The 26,179-nt window shown below is 41.2% G+C and overlaps 1 protein-coding gene across 2 annotated transcripts; it reads right to left on the bottom strand.

Annotated features, from left to right (window-relative positions):
- Positions 1-1,398: 1,398 nt before the first annotated feature.
- On the bottom strand, positions 1,399-25,846 carry LOC311127333 (CTD small phosphatase-like protein 2-B). 2 transcript variants are annotated; one of them, XM_084159154.1, is made up of 13 exons: positions 25,655-25,846; positions 14,081-14,271; positions 9,066-9,204; positions 8,744-8,911; positions 8,240-8,458; positions 8,026-8,119; positions 6,594-6,705; positions 6,032-6,118; positions 5,760-5,822; positions 5,564-5,643; positions 5,057-5,183; positions 4,812-4,907; positions 1,399-2,947 (listed from the first exon to the last, which is right to left on the bottom strand). In XM_084159154.1, exons 2-13 carry the CDS (start codon positions 14,246-14,248, stop codon positions 2,882-2,884), a joined length of 1,419 nt encoding a protein of 472 aa, XP_084015280.1. In that variant the 5' UTR covers positions 14,249-14,271; positions 25,655-25,846; the 3' UTR covers positions 1,399-2,881. The 2 variants fall into 2 exon arrangements, with proteins under 2 accessions (XP_084015280.1, XP_084015279.1); XM_084159153.1 differs by having other exon boundaries at positions 1,666-2,947; positions 8,240-8,449; positions 25,655-25,743.
- Positions 25,847-26,179: the final 333 nt, after the last annotated feature.

The following is a 26,179-nucleotide window of genomic DNA, read 5'->3' as shown; positions in this document are numbered from 1 at the left end:
AACTACCAAGAGTTAAAATACAATGTTCAATAGGAAAGAAAAACAGCATGCTGGATGGTTTAACTTTAAAACTTTGTTCAATACTTCAATGCAATTGGTATGTACATTTTACAACATGGCTAACAAAGATGTCATTTTAAGCATTTAAAATACATTTTAAATACATCTCAATGGAAATTGAAAAAGTTAATTAACACAGTTGCTCTTTTCTGCAGAAAAAGTGCCAAGATTAAAATTTAATTCAGGACTTTCCCACAAAACAAGATTCTCTACATACATGCTAGGTTTCTAACAGTTCAGTGACACTGTCCTAACTAAACATACACATATATTTGTAAGAAAAACACTCCATCTGATGTAAAGTTAAATCTTCATGAATACATTTAAAAAGTAGATGACATGCCTTTTGAAATAAAAAATACAAAAAGATTTTCCTTTAAGGATTTTCTTTTAACGCAAAGCTGCATGTATTGTACAATATCCATCGTACAATAAAACTGGTATAATACACATAAAAATGAACTGGATGTACATGTCAAATAGCCCATCCTTCAAAAACAAAATCACTACTGCTCTTAAACAATTAAAGTAAGCTCTCCCTTGATAGAAAAGTGCCAGGCCCCATTTAAGGAGCGGGTTCATCCTCCTAGGGGCCAACTCTCAACCAACCGCTGAAGTGGGTATGGATAGGGTTGCATATTTGAAAATGTTATAGAATAGGGTGTTCATTACTTATATATTTTTTTATAATGGTGAAAAAATTATCTCATTGTGCACCCTTCAAAGCAGAGAAAATCTAAGCAATTGATAGATCCTTTGGAACATGGACTTTTGATTTGTTAATTTATTTTCCCCATTTTGGGATAAAGTGTGGGAAAATAATTACATTCATAGTCTGGAAATATTTAGCATTGCCACAAAAAAAAAAAAACTGTGCCCTGTAATAGTGTAACTCATCTATGCCAGTTCAGTTTTATAGGGCGATGATTTCCAGAAAGGCAATGAGAGAGCAGGCTAAAAGGACTGGTACTCTACAGAGTTTTACCCTTAGTCCCTCAGATGTTTGGCAAGATGACATGCATGATTAGCTGGAATAGGGCACAGTTGGATTCACCTAACAACTTTGTTCGCAGGGCACAATTCAACTTAGAACAAAAAACACAGCGCAACTAACAAACTGACCAGAATTTCCTTTCCGATTTGAGTGTTTTGAGCTTAGAGGCTTGATTGTCTCAGACTTATAAACACTTCCAATGAGGAAAAAGAGATTACATGGGTGGCGATGTTAGATCAGGTTAGGAAGGAGGTTTGTATGGCACCATATACATGACCATGTAAATGTACAAGTCCATAATATCAACAAAAGGGCCGACTGGACATGGAAGGGTAACCATTTTTGGGTGTAATTCTTTATGGTTTTTGTCATCAATAAAGTGTCTATGAGCTGGGATCTGGTTAGGCCACATGAAATGACAAGTATTAGGTACAATATCTGACAATGCATCATGGGATATTTTCTACAACTCTTCCAAGTCTGGGCAGAGACAGACATTCATAACGAAGGTTCTCCAATAACGATGCCTCTTTCAACTGCATTTAAAAGAAAGGCTTTAAATCCATATAATAAAACCAATTCCTAAAACAAAAAACTACTAGAGGCAGGTTGGGTTTAAACCACAGTGATGAGGCTTGCAGTTTATATGCTGGTGGTGCTACACATCGGGCTGTTTCAGGACCCAGCCATCCATCCATATGCCTCCAGTAACAGACAGGGGTGAGACGCTGACAGAGACAATCTACATTAGTTATAATTCAATACTAGACATATCCATTTAAAAAAAAGTTTTTAAAAACTTGGTTGCGTAAAAATAATACATTTAAATATATGAATGACAAATACATTTTACAATAAAAGAAATGTCTGTAACACTTAACTTGAGAAGTGGGGGACATTTAGTCACAAATGATGAACTGTCCCTTGATGCAAATTTCTTTGAAAGTTATACTAATTGATTTATTGGCAAAGTGTCCTATTCATTCAAACACAAAGCCAACACTATTGTTTAAACAGAAGTACTTCCACCACAAACAAATTTTATACAGGAAGTTCTGGATTCGTTCAATTTGATTTGACATAGCATGGGGATATCCTAACATAACATCAATATTAATTTCCAATCAACAAGCTTGGACAACACCTACATATCCCCATTATAAAACATTATAGGCAGAAAAAAGCAAACAATGAAACATTGTGAAATGGGGTAAAAGAAGAAATTGCAGTTTCAATGAGTGTCTACAAAAAAAAGCAATTCAGCTAGAGGAATGCATAATGAGATCCTATAGGCTACAGGTAAAACACTTGTAAAAACCCCAAGATGGAAAGAAAAACAATAGCTATGTACCCACACACAAAACATACACACATTACTGGCCATTCCTGTTAAAATTGGTCTGTAGCCAATGAGTGTCACTGTCAACAGTCCTATGAAAGCACCAAAGGGAGCAAGTATAATCCTCTTCTCTGTCATCTAACACATTTAGTCCAACCAGACAGACAGCACCTTGGCCCCTCCGATAAGAAGCAGGGAGAAAGAAAAGCCAGTCAAAAAGGAGGAGCCTTCTTGGTCTTGCCCACAGTAATGTGATCTATACATGTGGCTTTAGAAATTATTTTTAACCAGATGTTGCTTCAAAAAAATTGAGACTTGTCATTATCGATGCAAAAAACAATGTGGGGTAAAAAAAAGAGAGAAAAAGTGTAACCTTCAACAGTAATGGCAATGTTGTAATCCAAAGAGGGCTTTATACACATCTGTTTGTTGGTTTATTCAATAATTGGTTATTTCTTCTGTCCCATTGTGTCCGTCCATTCCAGGGATCAGTCTGGGGGAAGAAGCTCGTGCAGACGAAACCGTTCTCGAACGTGTGGTCTCACATCCTCATTCTGGAACACAGGAGACAGACATAGAACATATTAATACCACATAGATATGAACCTAAACCAATGATTTAAAGAGATGATTTCTCTCGGTTAGTGGTGCAACCATTTCATTTAGTAAAAGACAGGTAGTTGGCTACAAAAAATGAATGAATGTTGGGGGCATTGCAAAGCACGTCAATGACAGCTCAAGCATGTATGGCTTAGAAATAAAACAGAATATTACTATCCAATCATGAGTAAAACATGTACAGTGAGGGAAAAAAGTATTTGATCCACTGCTGATTTTGTATGTTTGCCCACTGACAAAGACATGATCAGTCTATCATTTTAATGGTAGGTTTATTTGAACAGTGAGAAACAGAATAACAACAAAAAATTCCAGAAAAACGCATGTCAAAAATGTTATAAATTGATTTGCATTTTAATGAGGGAAATAAGTATTTGACCCCTCTGCAAAACATGACTTAGTACTTGGTGGCAAAACCCTTGTTGGCAATCACAGAGGTCAGACGTTTCTTGTAGTTGGCCACCAGGTTTGCACACATCTCAGGAGGGATTTTGTCCCACTCCTCTTTGCAGATCTTCTCCAAGTCATTAAGGTTTCGAGGCTGATGTTTGGCAACTCAAACCTTCAGCTCCCTCCACAGATTTTCTATGGGATTAAGGTCTGGAGACTGGCTAGGCCACTCCAGGACCTTAATGTGCTTCTTCTTGAGCCACTCCTTTGTTGCCTTGGCCGTGTGTTTTGGGTCATTGTCATGCTGGAATACCCATCCACGACCCATTTTCAATGCCCTGGCTGAGGGAAGGAGATTCCCACCCAAGATTTGACGGTATATGGCCCCGTCCATCGTCCCTTTGATGCGGTGAAGTTGTCCTGTCCCCTTAGCAGAAAAACACCCCCAAAGCATAATGTTTCTACCTCCATGTTTGACGGTGGGGATGGTGTTCTTGGGGTCATAGGCAGCATTCCTCCTCCTCCAAACACGGCGAGTTGGGTTGATGCCAAATAGCTCCATTTTGGTCTCATCTGACCACAACACTTTCACCCAGTTCTCCTCTGAATCATTCAGATGTTCATTGGCAAACTTCAGACGGGCCTGTATATGTGCTTTCTTGAGCAGGGGGACCTTGCGGGCGCTGCAGGATTTCAGTCCTTCACGGCGTAGTGTGTTACCAATTGTTTTCTTGGTGACTATGGTCCCAGCTGCCTTGAGATCAATGACAAGATCCTCCCGTGTAGTTCTGGGCTGATTCCTCACCGTTCTCATGATCATTGCAACTCCACGAGGTGAGATCTTGCATGGAGTCCCAGGCAGAGGGAGATTGACAGTTCTTTTGTGTTTCTTCCATTTGCGAATAAACTGTTGTCACCTTCTCACCAAGCTGCTTGGCGATGGTCTTGTAGCCCATTCCAGCCTTGTGTAGGTCCACAATCTTGTCCCTGACATCCTTGGAGAGCTCTTTGGTCTTGGCCACGGTGGAGAGTTTGGAATCTGATTGATTGATTGCTTCTGTGGACAGGTGTCTTTTATACAGGTAACAAACTTAGATTAGGAGCACTCCCTTTAAGAGTGTGCTCCTAATCTCAGCTCGTTACCTGTATAAAAAGACACCTGGGAGCCATAAATATTTGATTGAGAGGGGGTCAAATACTAACTTCCCTCATTAAAATGCAAATCAATTTATAACATTTTTGACATGCGTTTTTCTGGATTTTGTTGTTGTTATTCTGTCTCTCACTGTTCAAATAAACCTACCATTAAAATTATAGACTGATCATGTCTTTGTCAGTGGGCAAACGTACAAAATCAGCAGGGGATCAAATACTTTTTCCCCCTCACTGTAAAATGTAGCTTGAACGTACCAGCTCAACAAGCTTCTCCAAGAACGGGACCAGCCTCAGGAGTTCGTTGTCATTTTTGTCCATGAACCAGCTCTCAATGGGAATCCCATTGGAAAGCTGTAGGGATATAGGAAGGTATACTCTGTATTGGATTGTACAATAATAGCATATATAAATTCTGCGAATATCATTTAAATGTTAACAGTAGGCTTAATTACTCTGTGCTAGGTTGGGTTACAGACGTCACTTGGGGCTGAAAGGCTCACCTGATATGCAAAGGCTTGTGGTGAATTGTCAATGATGACGGTCTTGGACAGGTCTCTTCCAAGGATGTTCAGGTCCTTGATGTAGTTTCCTTGTACGCAGACACAATGCTCACGAAATAACCTGTGTCTAGGGTTAGTGGAGAGGAGGAAAATAAATAAACTGCCAAATCTACATGTCTGTTTATCAATAATTCAGTCAAACCACAATGTAAAAAAATAAGAAGATATAAATAAAAAGATAGATATAAAAAAAAAAATATATATATATATATATATATATATGTTGACACCTGAACATCACAGACGCAGCACATGCCCAGCCTCAAAATCCACAAACAACATACACAGCAACTGTAATCTCATGCAAACAGAGAACACTATACATGCATGTCAAAGCTAAGGCTGGGTATTATATTACAAAAACAACATACAACATATTTGGACTTCCAATGCATCTAAATTAAGGAAGGGGTAGAAAGAAACATGAGAAAGAAACATTTAACTTACCTAACCAACTGTTTCTTGGGATCCAAGATGTTGAGCAACTTGTCTGCATAAACCTTCTTTGAGGCAGTGAAGAGAATGATCTAACGAGGAAAAGACAACTGAATACGTTTCTCACTTCAGAGTAGCTCAATGCAAGTAACAGTAATCTTTCCATAAACTGTTAGAATTAAATAGGAGAAAAGGAAGGCCAGTTTACCTCATAGATTTGAGACATGCGCTCCAGGAACTCTCTGAAGAACGGCCTTAACCGCACATACACCTGCAGACAAGCAAAGTGTCAGTTATTTGTACAAAGTATACAGAGGCCTCCGTTTCTACTAGAAACTTTGATTCTGCATCTCCCACGTTCACCTGTGGCTGTCTATAAAAGGCACCGCTTTAGCACCCTCTGGTGGAAAAGTCACAAATGCTTAATAATGTCCCATTTAAAATAGAAATGCCTCTCAAATCTCAAAGACTTCTGTATACCTGGTAAATTACATCTTGAAACAGGACCGGGAAGGTAAGTGCTGCATCGTCCAGCTCATTCAAGCTACAGTGCACCAATGTCTCATCCTGGTAGGAATCACAAAAATAGTTGTAAGTTGCAAACCACCATATCAATACCCTTTAAGTGGATGTACCATTTAAAGTAAAAGCCAATTTATGCTTGATCCAAAAATGTGGTCGGAGGCTCCATACACAGGGTGTGACGCAATTGCGGAGCCTCCGGAGGCATGCAGAGGCCAAATTGAGCTCTGTACCGCATCGCCGTGTGCCTCCCAAATGTTGTAACAATGAGGAGGGCCCCGTCTGGCGTCGCATTGACATGATTGGTTGATGGTAGGTGGGGGCGGGTGGTCCTGTATAAACAAACTCACTTCCTTTACAACAGCTATGCTCAACAGCACTGAGCAGCTCCGGGAAGTATGAATGCCCTGACTTCTGCAGAGGCTGTAACATTGTAAAAACTGCACGGCCAATGCAGACATCGGATTGACCATGCAGCGCCTTTTAGTCTCAAGATGAGCACCATGTAATCATCACTCACCAGGTCGAGGACCAAGGAGAACTCAGGTGTACTGCGGGTCTTTAGTGGGAGAGCAGGCTTCCTGGTCAGCTGTTCCTCTGTCAGTGGAGGTACATGCTTGATGAAGAAATACCTGGACAAAACCAAATCAAACAAATCAGAGTTAAATACAGGACTTTCAATGAAAAACACTGGAACATGTTTTTCTGAACAAAAATATAAAACACAACATGTAAAGTTTTGGTCCAATCTTTCATGAGCTGAAATAAAAAGATCCCAGAAATGTTCCATATGCACAAAAAACTTAATTCTCTCATGTTGTGCACAAATTTGTTTACATCCCTGTTAGTGAGCATTTCTCCTTTACCAAGATAATCCATCCACCTGACAGGCGTGGCATATCAAGAAGCTGATTAAACAGCATGAGGACAATAAAAGGCCACTCTAAAATGTGCAGTTGTCACAACACAATGCCACAGATGTCTCAAGTTGAGGGGGCGTGCAATTGGCATGCTGACTGCAGGAATGTCCACCAGAGCTGTTGCCAGATAATCTCATGTTCATTTCTCTACCATAAACCGCCTCCTACAACGTTTTAGAGAATTTGGCAGTACATCCAACCGACCTCACAACCGCAGACCACGTGTATTGCGTTGTGTGGGTGAGCGCTTTGCTGATATCAACATAGTGAACAGAATGCCCCATGGTGGCGGTGGGGTTATGGTATGGGTAGGCACAAGCTACGGACAATGAACACAATTGCATTTTATCGATGGCAATTTGAATCCACATAGACACCGTGACGAGATCCTGATGCCCATTGTCGTGCCATTAATCCGCTGCAATCACCTCATGTTTCAGCATGATAATTCACAGCCCCATGTCGCAGGGATCTGTACACAATTCCTGGTAGCTAAAACATGTCTGTTCTTCCATGGCCTGCATACTCACCAGACATGTCACCCATTGAGCATGTTTGGGATGCTCTGGATCGACAGCATGTTCCAGTTTCCGCCAATATCCAGCAACTTCGCACAGCCATTGAAGAGGAGTAGGACAACATTCCACAGGCCACAATCAACAGCCTGATCAACTCTATTCGAAGGAGATAAATCGCGCTGCATGAGGCAAATATTGGTCACACCAGATACTGACTGGTTTTCTGATCCACGCCCCTAACTCTTTTTTTTTTTTTTTTTTAAGGTATCTGTGACCAACAGTCGCATGTCTGTATTCCCAGTCATGTGAAATCCATAGATTAGGGCCTAATGAATTTATTTCCTTATATGAACTGTAACTTTTTGAAATTGTTGCATTTTGCGTTTATATTTTGGTTCAGTATATTTTGTTCATTTTTTGAATTCACAAGATCAAAATTAATTCTAAAACATTCATATTTTGGCCTCAACTAAGGCTGGAATATTTTGCTTAGAGGGAGCAGATTTGTACTTACGGGTCAAAGACCTCCCAGTCCTCCTCGTATGTCCCCTCTGCAGGGGCTGTGGGCTGTGCCTCCACATAGCCTCCTTCTGGAGGGGCGCCTGGGGCTGAGAGGATAGGAAGGAGGAGACCACGAGAAATGGGCAGGAGAGAGTGAAGTGAGAATGATCCTTGTCCATAATGACATGGACTCTATACCAAGAAGACATTTCTTTATCTCCAGCTACCTGTGAGAGGAGGCGTGTCTGTGACGACCTCTTCCTCGACGGGCACTTCTGGAGGGTGTGGGGGCCGCAGGGGTGGCAGCATGTCGCTGGGGTAAAGGGGCATAGTCGTACACACTTCCTCTGTGGAGGTGGGGGTCTCCTCCACCGTCTCCATGTCCAGCTGCTTGACGATCTCCTCAGCCTCCAACGCCTGGTCTGGGGAGTCCGAACCTGATGTGGCTGAAAATTACATTAGCTTACTATATTATATTTATACTACTTATTACCGTAGTTCCACGCGGAAATTAGTTTCGACCACAACATAAAAAATACAATAACATAACAAACAAGCATCATACAAGGTAGAATGAAGACCGAGGTAATATAGTAGGCCATTTACCAGTGCAGAGAGGAGCGACAAAGGGAAAGTTAGAGATAAACATGTAGGCCAATCTAACATATTTTAAGTCAAGTTCCTGCAGAGTACTTGGCACTCTTCTACCTAGCATCATTTTGGAGTATTACCATTTTTATTTGCTGGTGAGAAGAAGTTGAAGACTGGAGAGAAGATGGTTCCCAGGAGAGTGGTTCTAGGCGGACTGGTCAAAGTCTCTGCCGCCGCCTCCTCCAGTTTCCCATTGGGCTTCACAGGCTTACTACTGGTGTCATGGTTCGTGTCATGGTTTGTCGCTTCTGTGGTTTAGGGTGAGGAGCAGGTAAGGACAACATGATAAGTCGCTTTATCAAGGCATGTAAACTCCTGTTGGTGTGCAAGGTATGATTACTGAACAGGATAAGGTTTTGTTCCCGTCTTTCAATTAATCCTCCACGCTCTTTGCAAACTCACCTCCGTTGACTGAGTTTCTCCTGCTGACCCTGGAGATTGTCCTCCTGGGGGTATCGCCACCTTGTGGTGTGGAAGAGATCAGGTTGTCGTCTATGTCGCAGGTGAGTCGCGTCTTCTTCGCTGGATTCTTCTGTTCTACCTGAGGTAGAAACACAACTCACATTTCAGAACTGATGTGAGGAGCATTTAACTGTAGAATAAGCCAAAATCAAAACCGCATTCAAAATCTCTTACAGTATTCCCAACATTTAATTTTGAATCCACCCACTAGCAGAAGGCCCAAGGAATTCTGACTCATACTCATATCTGGTTGGATATACAAAGGACTTGTAGTACGCCAAGTGACGATGTTCCAAGAGAAAGAACCCATATGCCTTCCCAGGGGGATCATCTCTCTCCTGGAATATTGTTTCAGCCAACCCTAGCTACCTAGTAGGGCTGCACGATTAATCAAATTCAGATAGAAAATTGCAATATCGCCAGGCTGTGATTTTCTCTCCTTTCTTTGACACTCTGTTTAACAACAAATACTAGACTACGGTACCATCTCCAATAAGAGGATGCTGACCAAACAAGCGGTCTCTCACACTCTGCATGGAATGCTAATGCTGGCTAATCATAAGCGTCCCACATAGAGCATGCAGTTAGATGCTGGTGAGGAGAGAAAGGGATTTACATCAGTGTGTGGGAAACTTGAGTGCTGCTAGTGCTAACGAGAACGGCGATTTGGTGGCAAAGGGCCCATCTTCAGTGGTATGGCAGTATTTCGGGTACAGGCAAACCGATGTTAACCAAATGCATGTGTTGTGCAAAAAGTGCCTCAGAGTTGTGGCGACAACAAGAGGCAACACAACAAATGCATTCAATCATTTGAAGAACCACCATCCCCTACTTCAATGGTGAAAAAAGTGCCCGACAGCAGCAAAGTCCCTCAGCCACAGCTAGCCACCTACTTTAAACAGGCATTGACAAGTGTAACGCCCTTCAAAAAAACATTGCGCAGACATATAAATCATAGAGGCTATCACCCATCTATCACATAGCCAAAGACATGGTTCACATTTACAGTCAGCAAAGCTTAAAGAGGATAAACAAGCTGGACAGGATGCAAGAGTCCATCTCTCAAGTCACCATCCCAACGCTGTATAACAAAATTAATGGAGAAGTTGAAACAGAGCTCACGTTGATTATTACGCGACTACAACATATACTAGACCAAAAGATAGGCCTAACGTAGAGATGGGAATTGCCAGGGACCTCACGATACGATATCACAAAACTTAGGTGCCGATACGATATGTATTGCGATTCTATATGTATTGTGATTTGACACTGATTTTATTGTGATTCAATGTTCCAAACATATTGCTCACCTACACTACCAGTCAAAAGTTGACACACCTACTCATTCAAGGGCTTTTCTTGATTGTAGAATAATAGTGAAGACATCAAAACTATGACATCAAAACTATGAAATAACACATATGGATTCATGTAGTAACCCAAAAAGTGTTAAACAAATCAAAATATATTTTATATTTGAGATCCTTCAAATAGCTACCCTTTGCCTTGATGACAGCTTTGCACACTTGGCTTTCTCTCAACCAGCTTCATGAGGTAGTCACCTGGAATGCATTTCAATTAACAGGTGTGCCTTCTTAAATGTTAATTTGTGGAATTTCTTTCCTTCTTAATGCGTTTGAGCCAATCAGTTGTGTTGTGACAAGGTAGGGGTGGTATACAGAAGATAGCCCTATTTGGTAAAATACCAAGTCCATTTTATGGCAAGAACAGCTCAAATAAGCAAAGAGAAACGACAGTCCATTACTTTAAGACAGGGTTGCCCAACCCTGTTCCTGGAGAGTTATCCTCCTGTAGGTTTTCGCTCCAACCCCAGGTGTTACTAACACGATTAATCTTATCAACCTGCTAATTATTAGAATCAGGTGCACTAGATTAGGGTTGGAGCAAAAAACTACAGGACGGTAGCTCTCCAGGAACAGGGTTGGGGAGTCCTGCTTTAAGACATGAAGGACAGTCAATACGGAAAATTAAGAACTTTGAAAGTTTCTTCAAGTGCAGTCGCAAAAACCATCAAGCGCTATGATGAAACTGGCTCTCATGAGGACCGCCACAGGAATGGAAGACCCAGAGTTACCTCTGCTGCAGAGGATAAGTTCATTAGAGTTACCATCCTCAGAAATTGCAGCCCAAATAAATGCTTCACAGAGTTCAAGTCACAGACACATCTCAACATTAACTGTTCAGAGGGGACTGTGTGAATTAGGCATTCAAGGTCGAATTTCTGCAAAGAAACCACTACTAAAGAACACCAATAAGAAGAAGAGACCTGCTTGTGCCAAGAAACACGAGCAATGGCCATTAGACCGGTGGAAATTTGTCCTTTGGCCTGGAGTCCAAATTTGAGATTTTTGGTTCCAACCGCCGTGTCTTTGTGAGACGCAGTGTGGGTGAACGGATGATCTCCGCATGTGTAGTTCCCACCGTAAAGCACGGAGGAGGTGGTGTTATGCTGTGGGGGTGCTTTTCTGGTGACACTCAGTGATTTATTTAGAATTCAAGGCACAATTAACCAGCATGGCTACCACAGCATTCTGCAGCGATAAGCCACCCCATCTGGTTTGGGCTTAGTGAGACAATCATTTGTTTTTCAACAGGACAATGACCCAACACACCTCCAGGCTGTGTAAGGGCTATTTGACCAAAGAGAGTGATGGAGTGCTGCATCAGATGACCTGGCCTCCACAATCACCCAACCTCAACCTAATTGAGATGTTTTGGGATGAGTCGGACAGCAGAGTGAAGGAAAAGCAGCCAACAAGTGCTCAGCATATGTGGGAACTCCTTCAAGACTGTTGGAAAAGCATTCCAGGTGAAGCTGGTTGAGAGAATGCCAAGAGTGTGCAAAGCTGTCATCAAGGCAAAGGGTGGTTATTTGAAGAATCTCAAATATAAAATATATTTTGATTTGTTTAACACTTTTTTGGTTACTACATGATTCCATATGTGTTATTTCATAGTTGATGTCTTCACTATTATTCTACAATGTAGAAAATAGTAAAAATCAAGAAAAACCCTTGAATGAGTAGCTGTGTCCAAACTTTTGACTGGTACTGTATGTCTGCTGCAGAGGGATAAGAGAGCCATGAGAAAACGAGTTGAGCAGTCATGGAAATAAAAGTGCAGAAAACAAAACTGGCTCCCTATTAAAACAGATGGCGAACAAGCTATGAAGGGAAAATACTGGAGTTTTGGTGCAGGTACAGTCAACTAGAGCAAAAAGAATAATGTGATAGTCAAAACAATACGATATATCGTTACAAACAATAGCCCGATATGCAATTATCGATCCCCCCCCATATCACTAATATAACAACCGAGCCCTACATTAGTTTGACAGTAGGCTACATTTTATTGATGAAGAGTTTCAACTGGAAGGTCCATGCTTGCAAACACCATAGGCTACTTCCCCAGAGATCACAAGCGAAAACATGGCTCTGGGGCTAAGAGAAGCTTTAGCCGCCTGGGCCCTGAACGAGGAGCATTAAGTGTGTATAACGATAACGGTGCAAACATGGTGAAGGCCATCGCGTTGAATGACTGGACCAGACTCCAATGTTTTGGACACAGGCTGCACTTTGCAAATTGGTAGGTTACATGTTTTTAAAGGAACTTTGACTTATAATTTCAATTATAATAATGATTCAGCCTACTTATACATAAGTACAATCATAAGCCTCCTATTCCATCTGCAGCCTATGGGCTGGCTGAATAAATAATGAACTTAACTTTAAATAATTAACTAAGAACTCAATGGTAAAACAGGAACTCATGTTATTAATTGATTAATGAATAACATGCTACGCTTTAGCACACTATATATTTCAAGGATCATCAACTAGATTCAGCCGTGGGATGATTCTTTCTTGAGTGGATGGTCAGGGGGCCAGAACATAAATTACAAATAATTTGTAGACTGCATATTGACCGCAAGAAGCTCAAAAAAGATAACAATTTCACTAAAACATAATAATTTCAAACATTGTTTACGATCACGTCTCTCTATTATACATGGGAATACTTGGGAAAAGATTTCCTAAATTAAAATCAATTGGAGCTGATTTCCTGGTGTTTTTACAGTCTTATGTCCAACAACACAAATGTACACTTTATTTTTGCTCAGAAAACTTGGGGGGCCAAATGAAACCACCTGCAAGCCAAATCTGGCCCGCCAGTTGGGGAACCCTGCTATATTTTGATGTTAAATTATGTTTGTTCATATGTAAGTGTAGTAATCCTATCTATTATCATATGTATAACAATGTTGGAAAATATTTGTTTAATTTGGTTTTGTATTCAGTTAGCACAGTATGTATTAACTAATGATCTCATTTTAGAAATGGTGTTCTCTACCCGGACACATGTTTTAAACAGGTCTGATGGAATTACCAAGTTTTCACCCATGTGTTGGAAAATCGCAACTGCAATATCTAGCCCAAAAATATTGAAATTAAATTATTTTTTCCTAATCGTGCAGCCCCACTACCTACTATCCTTCTACAATCTCTAGAGCCACCGCTAAAATTAGAACACTGCTGGAGTTCTCAGACAAGCCGCTGCATTCCACCATGCATTTCTAGGGAAACATAACACTGGGTACTGAAACAGACTTTACTTCTTAAATCTGGACAGGTGCTAAATAAAGGTCTAGGGAGGGGTGCAAAAAGGAGCAGCTTACATAACATGTTGCTAAAATGTTTAACTAAGGACTGCATGTAACTTTAGTGATCAAACAGCTGTGGAATGTTGGAGGGGGGAATGTTACTCAGAGTGCCAGTTAGGCGCAGACACTCAAATCCATCCCAGAGATGGCACCCTATTCACTATATAGTGTCCTACTTTTGACCAGGACTCATAGGGCTCTGGTCAAAAGTAGTGCACTACATAGGGAACAGAGTGCCATTTCAGAGACAGATAACGGAGAGACGGCTCACCTTGACAGCATTTCCTCTGATTAATTTCTTAATGGTGGACAGCAGGCCTCTCCCTCCACCTGTCGGGGTGCACTCCTCAACTTCTGAATGCCTCCGCTTGGTCCGGGATGGGCGGGGCGCATGGGCAGGGCTCGACTGCTGAGATGCCTTCCGCATTCTCAGCCTCATTGTTTTAAGAGTCACATGTAAGACTGGAGGACAGACAGAGCAAAGCGGGTTGATGGCAAAAGCGGACAAATGGGGGAGATTGGGTGGGAAGAGTGAGGGAAAGGAGAAAAAACAGTGTTAGTGAAAGACCTGATTTTCCCCTCTTCATACATTCACATAATATACAGCCTAACAGCTAAAAGGTGTGGATAAGCTGGTGATTTGAAAACCTGCAGTGAACAAAAAACACCATCAGAAAAAGTGCTGCTGCTAACATCTGGTTGCATTCAAGACACCATTTCCTTTGCATCACAGTACATCATTGCTGCCTCAAGTGAGCCAAAGACCCATCAAACGAGTACTCAAGACTACTTACTTCAGTGAATGTGTTTATCTAACAACTGACCAACTGATGGGACAAATTGATCACCAAAAGTATCTGAGGACATTAGGGATTATGAATACAATTACATTTTCTTGATGAGAGTTGATCAATGTTCTCCTGATGGGATGAGATGGACCTATTGTTTTCATTAACATTTACCTGACATGCATATGGTATTTTTTTGCTGGATCTTTGTAGAATTCTGACCCATTTTGAGTCACACACAATCGTGTGTTCTCTTCTCCGACTATTAATCCACCGATAAAAAGGGGAAACCTAATTAGTTCGTTTTCTTTGATTCATTTTTCTTCTGTTTTTTTTATATGGCAGTAGGCAACCAACTTTAAGGTGCATTACTGCAACCGACTGGACTGGAGAGTGGACCTCGTTCATCTTTCAAATCATCCACGTGGGTTAGTATGCTCCTAATAACCAATGAGTAGATGGGAGAGGCGGTACTTGCAGCGCTTCACGCGTCTAAAATAGAACCAAGTTTTATTTCGCGCCTGGCTACGCAGACACTCGTTGACGCGCGCAAGCAGTTTGGATGAAATTATTAAATAACATGTACATTTATTTTGAGACACAAGTTTGGTCAGCATGTTACATTACATAACCATTGGATGGAAATTTGTTCAGACATGTCCAGGACCTATCAGGCACCCTGCCAGACAGTGCAGACACACACAGCCCTCTCTATCCACCACTCCCATTGCACTGCAGAGAAACCCACTGAATCTGCATTACATTACCATGGGGCCTGGCCTAAACAGTGATCACACTTTCTCAACAGATCCTAATATAACAAAGTCCATTTACTTCAGATAAACATTGAGGAATGTGAACACACCATCCCTTTTTTCAGTCACTACTGTAAAGTTTCCATCCCTTGTCAAAACGTGTGGTGGACAAAAATAAATGTATTACCCAAATGAAATTAGCAGTTGATTACAGGGCAGGGATTCAGGGAGCGTATGTGCCTTGTACAATATTTCCATAGATACAAGACAAGTAGTCAGACTTATTCAATACATGCCAGAGGGAGGATTATTTACAAATGAACACTAGTCTTCACCGTGATGAAGCAATAGCTGTGATGTTGAACTAGCATAACTGGGATGTTACGTGCTACTATTGATGTAATATGACAGCATTAGTGTAATTGTAATGCCTGCAAGCCCCATGGGCACAGGGGTGTCAGTCAGTGTGAGCAATCCAATGCCGCAATGGAGAGGGGAGCATGAAGGTTTGCAACAAGTCATGGATTAAAAATAGCTTCAAATCCAGAGACACAAAAAAAATGGTATTCCCAAACAATATAGCCAGTAAATAACATTTATGAATGAAGGAACAACCTAGCTCTCTGTTAGGCTAAGCCACGCATCAAACAAGGCCCGCGGAACGAATCCGGCCCATGACACATGTCTATCTGAAAGGCACAATGATTTGGGGTATCAATTCATTTTGGCCCGCTTCCATGCCGCCCATGATGCGCTGCACTACAAGTCACAGCAAGCACTGCCAACGTGCTGCACGGCAAACAGCAGTGCATTGCCACACACACCAGCGTGCTGTATCATATCACTAATGGCACTGACTGAATCTTCTCCCAAACCAAAAGTTTAAGGTGTTGTAGTCTAAATGTCCAAGCCAAGTTTCAGTTCCAACTGGTCATTGCTGTAGCCTACAGAAAATGTCATCTTTGTTGTCAAAAAGTTAAGATAAAGGATTCACACACGGGTATAAATGACTACTAAAGGACAATAGGACACACAAGCGAGTATAAATGAGTCAACAGTTGAGTCCTCTGCTTTATGAAATTACAGCGCTTGCATCTGTGAATTCAATGTCAATTGCTCTGCTTTCGTGTGTCCCTTACAGCACGCAGCAAAGGGAAAGTGTACCGTACAGTCCTCCTAGGCTACAAAAAATGTTGAAGTCTGGGTTTGATTTAAAGCTGAACAATGAATAACCGAAAAACAAAACCTTACAATAAAACACCATGCAAAGGAGAAATGTAGGCCTATGACAACATGAGCAGTAACCTAGGCTTGCTACTCAACTACAATACATTTTGAGTGCACCATACAGAAATACTGCATTCAACTGCACTAGTGATCCATGCAGTGCAAAAAAATGAAAAACATGTTTAAATGTTACAACTACCTAGTTATGTTTTTGTTATTTGGGAGTTATGAAATACTTTTTGATTAGGGTCGCAGCATATTATGCACATCTGCAAGCATAGCAGCAAAGGCTGGACAAACATGACTTAATCTCTTTTGTTTTAATATGTTAAAATGCTATATACAGCTTTATGTACATAAGTGGATATTATAAAGGGCCATTTTCTTGGCAATAAAAAAATTGCCCGTTTGGGTTGCGGTTGTATGCACATTTTTTTTTGTAAAAACAAACAATAGGCTATGTCTGGGCCGCAAATTTGTTGTGTTTTTTTCCCAATATGGCCTGTGTGCTGATTGAGTTTAACACCCCTGGGCTAAACCATCCAAGGAGCCAGCAGAACTTCCAATGCAGCAGAAACGGCATGCCTCAATTTTGCCTGCAGAACTCAGCATGGATGCAAGAGCCAATGAACATGAATCACACACACAGTTCCTCTAGTCACAGCATGCCTATTTTTTACCATCTCAAAGCATGACTCATTCACAGTTTCCAACAAACCAAGGCTGCTGCCAGCAGCACCAGAAACACTATACTGGGGAAGAGGATTTCCTTTTTTCTTTCTAAGAACAAAGGAAATCTATGGATATATAATACACAAATCAAGTAAGGTTGTGGATAAAGCTATATTTCTAAAAACTACAGTACAGACTATCCATTTTCACTGCCCCCAGACTTGTTTTTCTGAAATTACAACCAGCTGTTACACATGCGACAAAGAAAATGACATCTATAGTAGCTAGATGCTAGCTACTCCCGCATACACACGACTTGCACACCATTATACCAGAGCACTTTAAAAAAAAAAGCTAAAAAAAAAAATGTTTGAAGCAGTGTGACACAGTGATTTAAAGTTGTTAAAAATGTAAACAGGGTATTACCTCATTTTATCGTGGCTCAGTTTACCCTACAGCAGGGTTATTCAACTAAATTCTTACGGGGGACAGATTTGAAAAAGGTTACAGTGGAGGAAAAAAGTATTTAGTCAGCCACCAATTGTGCAAGTTCTCCCACTTAAAAAGATGAGAGGCCTGTAATTTTCATCATAGGTACACATCAACTATGACAGACAAAATGAGATTTTTTTTTCCAGAAAATTCAATTTGTAGTTTTTTTAATGAATTTATTAGCAAATTATGGTGGAAAATAAGTATTTAGTCAATAACAAAAGTTTCTCAATACTTTGTTATGTACCCTTTGTTGGCAATTACACAGGTCAAACGTTTTCTGTAAGTCTTCACAAGGTTTTCACACACTGTTGCTGGTATTTTGGCCCATTCCTCCATGCAGATCTCCTCTAGAGCAGTGATGTTTTGGGGATGTCGCTGGGCAACACGGACTTTCAACTCCCTCCAAAGATTTTCTATGGGCTTGAGATCTGGAGACTGGCTAGGCCACTCCAGGACCTTGAAATGCTTCTTACGAAGCCACTCCTTCGTTGCCGGGCGGTGTGTTTGGGATCATTGTTATGCTGAAAGACCCAGCCACGTTTCATCTTCAATGCCCTTGCTGATGGAAGGAGGTTTTCACTCAAAATCTCACGATACATGGCCCCATTCATTCTTTCCTTTACACGGATCAGTCGTCCTGGTCCCTTTGCAGAAAAACAGCCCCAAAGCATGATGTTTCCACCCCCATGCTTCACAGTAGGTATGGTGTTCTTTGGATGCAACTCAGCATTCTTTGTCCTCCAAACACGACGAGTTGAGTTTTTACCAAAAAGTTCTATTTTGGTTTCATCTGACCATATGACATTCTCCCAATCCTCTTCTGGATCATCCAAATGCACTCTAGCAAACTTCAGACGGGCCTGGACATGTACTGGCTTAAGCAGGGGGACACGTCTGGCACTGCAGGATTTGAGTCCCTGGCGGCGTAGTGCGTTACTGATGGTAGGCTTTGTTACTTTGGTCCCAGCTCTCTGAAGGTCATTCACTAGGTCCCCCCGTGTGGTTCTGGGATTTTTGCTCACCGTTCTTGTGATCATTTTGACCTCACGGGGTGAGATCTTGCGTGGAGCCCCAGATCGAGGGAGATTATCAGTGGTCTTGTATGTCTTCCATTTCCTAATAATTGCTCCCACAGTTGATTTCTTCAAACCAAGCTGCTTACCTATTGCAGATTCAGTCTTCCCAGCCTGGTGCAGGTCTACAATTTTGTTTCTGGTGTCCTTTGACAGCTCTTTGGTCTTGGCCATAGTGGAGTTTGGAGTGTGACTGTTTGAGGTTGTGGACAGTTGTCTTTTATACTGATAACAAGTTCAAACAGGTGCCATTAATACAGGTAACGAGTGGAGAACAGAGGAGCCTCTTAAAGAAGAAGTTACAGGTCTGTGAGAGCCAGAAATCTTGCTTGTTTGTAGGTGACCAAATAATTATTTTCCGCCATAATTTGCAAATAAATTCTACAATGTGATTTTCTGGATTTTTCCCCCTCAATTTGTCTGTCATAGTTGACGTGTACCTATGATGAAAATTACAGGCCTCTCTCATCTTAAGTGGGAGAACTTGCACAATTGGTGGCTAACTAAATACTTTTTTCCCCCACTGTATTTATATTATAATCTTATAAAGAGCTTTCATTCAAATTAAATGTTGATAGAAGTTCATTTTGAGTGCTTTAAGATCAGCCTAGTTCAGTGCATCAAATGGTTTAAACAACAGAACACATTTGTACTTTAACAGTTGACCTGCATCACATTAATTAACTTCTACTTTCCTGTCTGTTTTACATGCATAGCCTCATCTTTTGTTTTTATTTACACATATAAAACCTTTTATGCATGGCATCTCTCAGTTGACCAGCATCAAATTCTGTCCCATTTTCTTCATTATTTTCTCTTTCTCCTTTTGTTGTCGTTTTTACACAGAAACCTTTTATGCATGGCATATCTCAGTTGACTAGCTTTTGCGGAGAAGTCTCTCTCCCACCGCATCAGTAGAGAACGGGTTCCTATAACAAACTGCACCACCCCTGTGGGGACTAACTTTGCAACAACATTTTATGAGTTTGCTTTCAGTTTATCTAAAAACTCAGACATCACGGGAGTGATCTGTACCGATGACTGAATATAGTTGCACAGTGTAGGCAAATTGAAGGTTTTGTTTGAGCTTAAATCAGGAGAAAATAACATTTTGAAAAGTCAGTTTTTCCAATCATGTCAATGACTCCCCTGTAGTCCCAAATTAAGTCAATTCAATTGATTGAAGATGTCACAAAAAATAAAAAATTACCTGATACAAGCTCCTCAAGCATTTTCACTAGATATGTTGATTTCTTGTGGCAGCAATCACGGAAAAAAGCAACCATCTCCTCCATAAGCTCACATAGGCTGCTCTCGAGAGCATTATTACCCTTGTTTAGCCACCGAACATCATTATGTAAACGTAGATCATGATTCTCAGCAGACTACAAAATAAGCGATGTTGCAGGCTAGGATGTTGATGGGATAAAGTTTATGATAGTCCAGAGTTAAGCACAAAGCACGCTCTGGTGTATCAGGCAGTGTAGTAATCTCATCCGCGGTTAAAGGGCCGATAGACGGGCAGACAGACCCTGTACCCCTGTTAGTAACACTGATTGGCTGTAACTGGTATGTTGGGTGATATTAATTGACAGCACTTAATGGGCGGGACTACAGGAAAACAGATTCTCCCATTGGAGAATATTGAACGAGGACTCCGTTTGGCACAAAAAAATCTCATTTTTGCTGGAATGTTTTTTGCTTTTTTTATATGAACGTTCAGAATTAATCAAAGGGCCATTCTAAATTGATAAACGTCCAGTTGAATAGCCCTGCCCTAGTGTATGACCACATTTATAATTTTCCAAGGAGTGCATGAAAAGTTCAGTTAAATTGTTTGCATCAAGACCAATCTTGAGTTGGCCTGGTATCCAAACTGAATATCAATATTCAGTTTGGATTAATCACCAACACTCCACTTTACTCCCAAAAGACATACAACACGGTACCTAATTGTAGGCAAGACAAACCTGTTTTCACGATTTCTGGTAGGCTATATCAGTGGTTCCCAACTTCGCCTACCCACTGGGAGTACTTGAGAAGACTCATGGGCCTACTGGTAAAATGCACATGGGCGGGTACTCCGGGCAGAGCAAAATTCAGTTGGTGGTACAGTAACCGAAAAAGGTTGGGATCCACTGGGCTATATAATCAAAATAAATAAATCACAGCATGTTTTTGGACTCAATCAAGTTTTACCTGATTAAGTAGAATACTATTGGAAATTAATGTTGAAAGTTCTATTAATATTCCTTAAACATAGTTTGAAAAAGATGTTGTGGCTGCTTCCTGTTGACAATAACTTAATTTTATTAAATGAGCACCTTATAAATGGCATATGAACCAAAAACCCTGTTGGTTTGAAAAGTAGCAATAAATCACTCATATCGATTGGGGGGGGGGAATCAGGTTGCACGTCCGGTTAAAACTAGCACAGCTCAAAAACCACAGGGAATCTGGGAATAATTTGTATATGACTGGTAGAAGACAACTTGAAGACAGCCAGCTACATTGTGAAGTGTTGCATTTTGATTGAAATGGGTCGCCATTGAAGTGTAACACAACGCTTTTTTGTTAATCACTCATATCGATTACACGTTTAAATCAATTGAACTGGGGCAAAACGTTTGGGTTGTAAGCACTGTTAAAACGTACATTATACAAAGACCACTTGGAATAATCTAAATTATATATGATTGGTTAGATGAGAAATTGTAGAAGGCTTCCATCTAAATTTTGGAATGGCGGATGTTGATTTCAGGAGGCTGCCATCACAGAAAAGTGACCAAAACACCTTTTCTGTGGTGACCAAAACACCTTTTCTGTTAACTTCAACGAATCATGACCCGGCATAGGATATCAAGTGACATCGGTTGGCTGCTATTTAAGTGATAGTTTGACTGTCAAATCTGTGTATTGATGTGGCCAGCGACTTTTATAGAGAGACCACCCGGAATTTGCCGTGTCAGATTTGATTTAGAAACTGAAGTCCTAAAAACCCCAGAGCGTGTGACAAAATCAACAGTACAAAAACAAAGATAATTATCTGTTTTAAGCAACCAATCTTATGTCATCGTGATGACTAAACTTTGATGCTAACATCACCAATCAGAGGTAAAAAAGATGGGTAATTCCCCCCAATCTGTTAAAAATGTGAGCTTGAGTAACGTATTAACACATTGTCCACATCAAGGAAGGTAGCGCAACCTAAAATAATGAAATATGGCAAATTCAATATTTTAATGTAGGATGATGCAAACTCACAGATGCACAATTTAAAGGTCGTGAAGCACTTATTTGTCAATGCCAGAAACACATAATAGTGACTAAGAGCTCCCAAAGAAAACGTTCCCAAATTACAAAACGGTTAAATCAATTGTTATATTATGTTGTTCTAAAAGTTGGGTTTGAGGTTCTCCAAATCAACTCTAACTTCGGAAAAAATCCCACAATGCCCCGCGGTCAGCGTCACACGATGAATGAAAAACTTTGTCAAAAGTGGGATTAATGAGAGGGAATAAGGTGGGCGAATTGGGCATCTACTCATCAATCTGCAGGTCACATTTCATCCCTGAGAACTTCCACGGCGATCAACAATGGAAGGAGTGTTTCAGCAAGAAGTTGCTTCTCAAAGTCCCTACCACCAATGTGGCTTTAAAGCATCTCAAAACAGCCAGCGGCACCAGCCGAGCCCAAGCATTATCATAGGCTTCAGTGAGCATGGAAGTGAACCGGGTAAGTGAAAGAGCTATGCTAACATTAGCTAGCTATAACGCATTTAGCTCACGTCTTCCATCTAAATAACACTGATAAAACTAACCAACATGTAAACATGTCTGCCAGTAGTTGGTAGCTAACTGCTGATGCTGTCATACTATAGATAGTACAAGCCTATGGGAAAGAGTAGTTTTGTCTACGACGGAGGTCACTTACTATACAGAGCAAGTTTAAGGTGTTTGTGGGGGCTGAGCGTTGAGGTAATTCGGCCATTCTGTGGCTCCAGGGGAGTTTTCTATACAGCCTGCCGAGTGAAACGTCGGCCATGGATCTGATCGCGGATCTGGTGGCATTTCAGAGAAGCCCCAGATACATGTTTTCTTTGGAGAGGTTGATTGTGTATTTTGCTCGATAGGAAAGTTTATTTTAGCTTAGGATAATAATAATAATAATAATATGCCATTTAGCAGACGCTTTTATCCAAAGCGACTTACAGTCATGCGTGCATACATTTTTGTGTATGGGTGGTCCCGGGGATCGAACCCACTACCTTGGCGTTACAAGCGCCGTGCTCTACCAGCTGAGCTACAGAGGACCACAGGATCAATGTTGTCACAGTTACTTATTGTTGAAGAGGCAGCTGATAACATTAGCTTGCTATAGCTAGCTATCCTCTTCCTCCATATCTGAATGAATTTGTGGCCATTTCTAGGAAGCAAAATAAGTGATCTCGATTTTGTTTGTGTACTGCCATATGTCAATAACATAGCTAAGTTTGTCACTGGTGTGGGCTAGTAAATATCCTAAACCTAGCCAGCTACTGTAGACTGCAAGCTAAAACTGGAGAGAGAAGGAGAAGAGAATTCACTTGCTTCATCTGCTGGTGGCTTGATAATGTTCACGCAGATACATATTTCCACATATAATTGATGAAATTACATTTTTATTCTATAAATATTGTAATTGTGTCAATATGTTGTGAATATTCTTAAAATCCTCACAGCCGTTTTCTATATTAAAAAGTGAAAGTGCCACTTACAGCTTACCATGTACATTAGGCTACAGGCAATATGTTCCTCCACCAAGTGAGTCAGAAATTACGATCTTACGTTCAGGGCTTTCCTTATATGCGGGGTGCATAAATTGTACAATTGTAAACTAACAAAGATTTTTTCAAGTTAAAACCCATGTATATTTAAGCAGTAAGGCACAAGGGGGTGTGGTATATGGCCAATATACCATGGCTAAGGGCTGTTCTTATGCAGGACGCAACGTGGAGTGCCTGGATCCAGCCCTTAGCTGTGGTATATTGGCCATATACCACAAACCCCTGAGGTGCCTTATTGCTATTATAAACTGGTTACCAATGTAATTAGAGCAGTAAAAATAAATGTTGTCATGCCCGTGGTACACGGTCTGATATCCCACAGCTGGAACCATTAAACTATTATTATAAAGATAAATTATAAACTAACTATTAACTTTTATAAACTGGGTGGTTCGCGCCCTGAATGCTTATTGGCTGAAAGCCGTGGTATATCAGATGATATACCACTGGTATGACAAAACATTTATTTTTACTGCTCTAATTACGTTGGTAACCAGTTTATAATAGCAATAAGGCACCTCGCGGGTTTGTAATATATGGCCAATATACCGCGGCTAAGGGCTGTGTCCTAAGAACAGCCCTTAGCCGTGGTATATTGGCCATATACCACACCCCCTCGGGCCTTACTGCTGAAATATACAGCACCAACTTCATAAATATCTGTTTATGTCCATTATAGGCGGCAGGTAGCTTAGTGGTTAAGAGCGTTGTGCCAGTAACCAAAAGGTCGCTGGTTCTAATCCCCGTGCCGACTAGGTGAAAAATTGGTTGATGTGCCCTTGAGCAAGGCACTTAACCCTAATTGCTCCTGTAAATCGCTCTGGATAAGAGCTTCTGCTAAATTACTTTAATCGGGGGCTCTAGAAAGAGTTCCCATAGTGACTGCAACAGCCCATTCATTCGCCCTCACTACTAATTGTTTGGTGGTGGCAGTGCATCGTTACATAACATGTTAACATGTGGGAGGTATGGTTAGATGAGGGGATGGCCGTTCAACATGAGTGGCAAGTGGGAACACCACTCACACTTCCTTGAAATAGCTAGTTAGCTAACTAAGTTTGTTCATGTCTTCTGGCAAGTTAAACGACTTGTCACTGTGCAACATGTTTCTGATTCCTTCGTGTAATGGGTCAATGCTGGTTGCAATTCAAAAGAAAACATGGAAAGCTTTTGCACTTGTTCCACAGCTATAGCTAGTTACCAACTAACTTTTCATATGTCCATGGACGGCAACCCTATCCAGGCTTGCATACACAAAGTGGGCGGGAAATTAAAGCTTGCTACCGACCACTCGTGTCCAGGTAGAAGGCCTGAAAACAGGACACGAATAATACCTAAATAGCTAGCTAAACCTCACGCGAGTTCCCAAGCTGCTAACAAGTAACAAATATCGTTCGAATGCAGCGCGGTAGGTTAGTTAACGTTAGCTAGCCGTGGCGGCTAGCCCGCTAGCTAGCAAAAAATACAGTACCTAGATAACTAGCTACTGTACCTGACATTTCTCACTGTCCATTTTCAACTGAGAAATGTTAGCGGTTTAGTTATGCATTTAGCTGTTAGAATATTTAGCTAATGAAATTAAACTTAGATTGCGAGAGGCTGGACATAACATTTTAGTTCCTTGTTCTGTCCAAAGACACATTTGACTAGCTAGCTAGTGTACCGTTAGCTTAGCAAAACTTAACTACCACTACCCAAACTTCGCTAGTTAGTTAGCTACCTAGCTTGGCAACATGGATCTAGCCAATTAGCTAGCTATTTAGCCAATAGTTAGTTAGCCAAGACTATTGCAAATGTACAAGAAATCAAACCAACATTTACAAAACCATTCAGTAATTTTCCGCTGCAAAAGGGTTACCAGGAGGCCGAGATTCTAGCAAGACAGAGATCAAGTTGGCTGGCTAGCTACTGTAGATTGCTGTTGTCCATGCCATGGGGGCGAGAAAGGAAAATATTTATTTGTACGTCACTCACACATGCTGAAAGACGCTTGAAATAATCCCTACTTACTTTACAGTACTCCACAGTATCTCGAAAACGAGTTGACTGATCAAGCACTGCTGGCTGCCACGGTGCGGACAGCAGCTTCTTCTTATTATTGGTACCTCTCTGCCTTTGCTGTTTTTACGAACCGTCTAGTAGCTGATACTGCGATGTGCTCCCAGACGCCATTTCCCGCCTCCTCACCCACACTCTTTCGGTGGCAGATACCCGGATGACAGAGGACCGCTTGAGCCAGAGGCGTCAATGAGGTGGTTCGTTTATCTGTCCCGGGTTACCCCGGTGCGAGGAGTTTAGACCGGGTTAAGTGATTGCATTCGTTTTGGAACCGGGCTGCTCCCGGCCGACGGCAAAGTCGGCTCAAAACAAAAGTGATGTAATTAAGCACGAGTTATAATATGCCATTTAGCAGACGCTTTTATCCAAAGCGACTTACAGTTGTGCGTGCATACACGGTATCGAACCCACTACCTTGGCGTTACAAGCGCCGTGCTCTACCAGCTGAGCTACAGAGGACCACTCTGTAGTTATAGA

Source organism: Coregonus lavaretus (assembly GCF_964263955.1).
Source record: "Coregonus lavaretus genome assembly, chromosome: 4".
In the NCBI taxonomy this organism is placed as follows: Eukaryota; Metazoa; Chordata; class Actinopteri; order Salmoniformes; family Salmonidae; genus Coregonus; species Coregonus lavaretus.
Note: the sequence above shows the minus strand (reverse complement) of the source record. Positions and strands in the feature narration are given on the sequence as shown.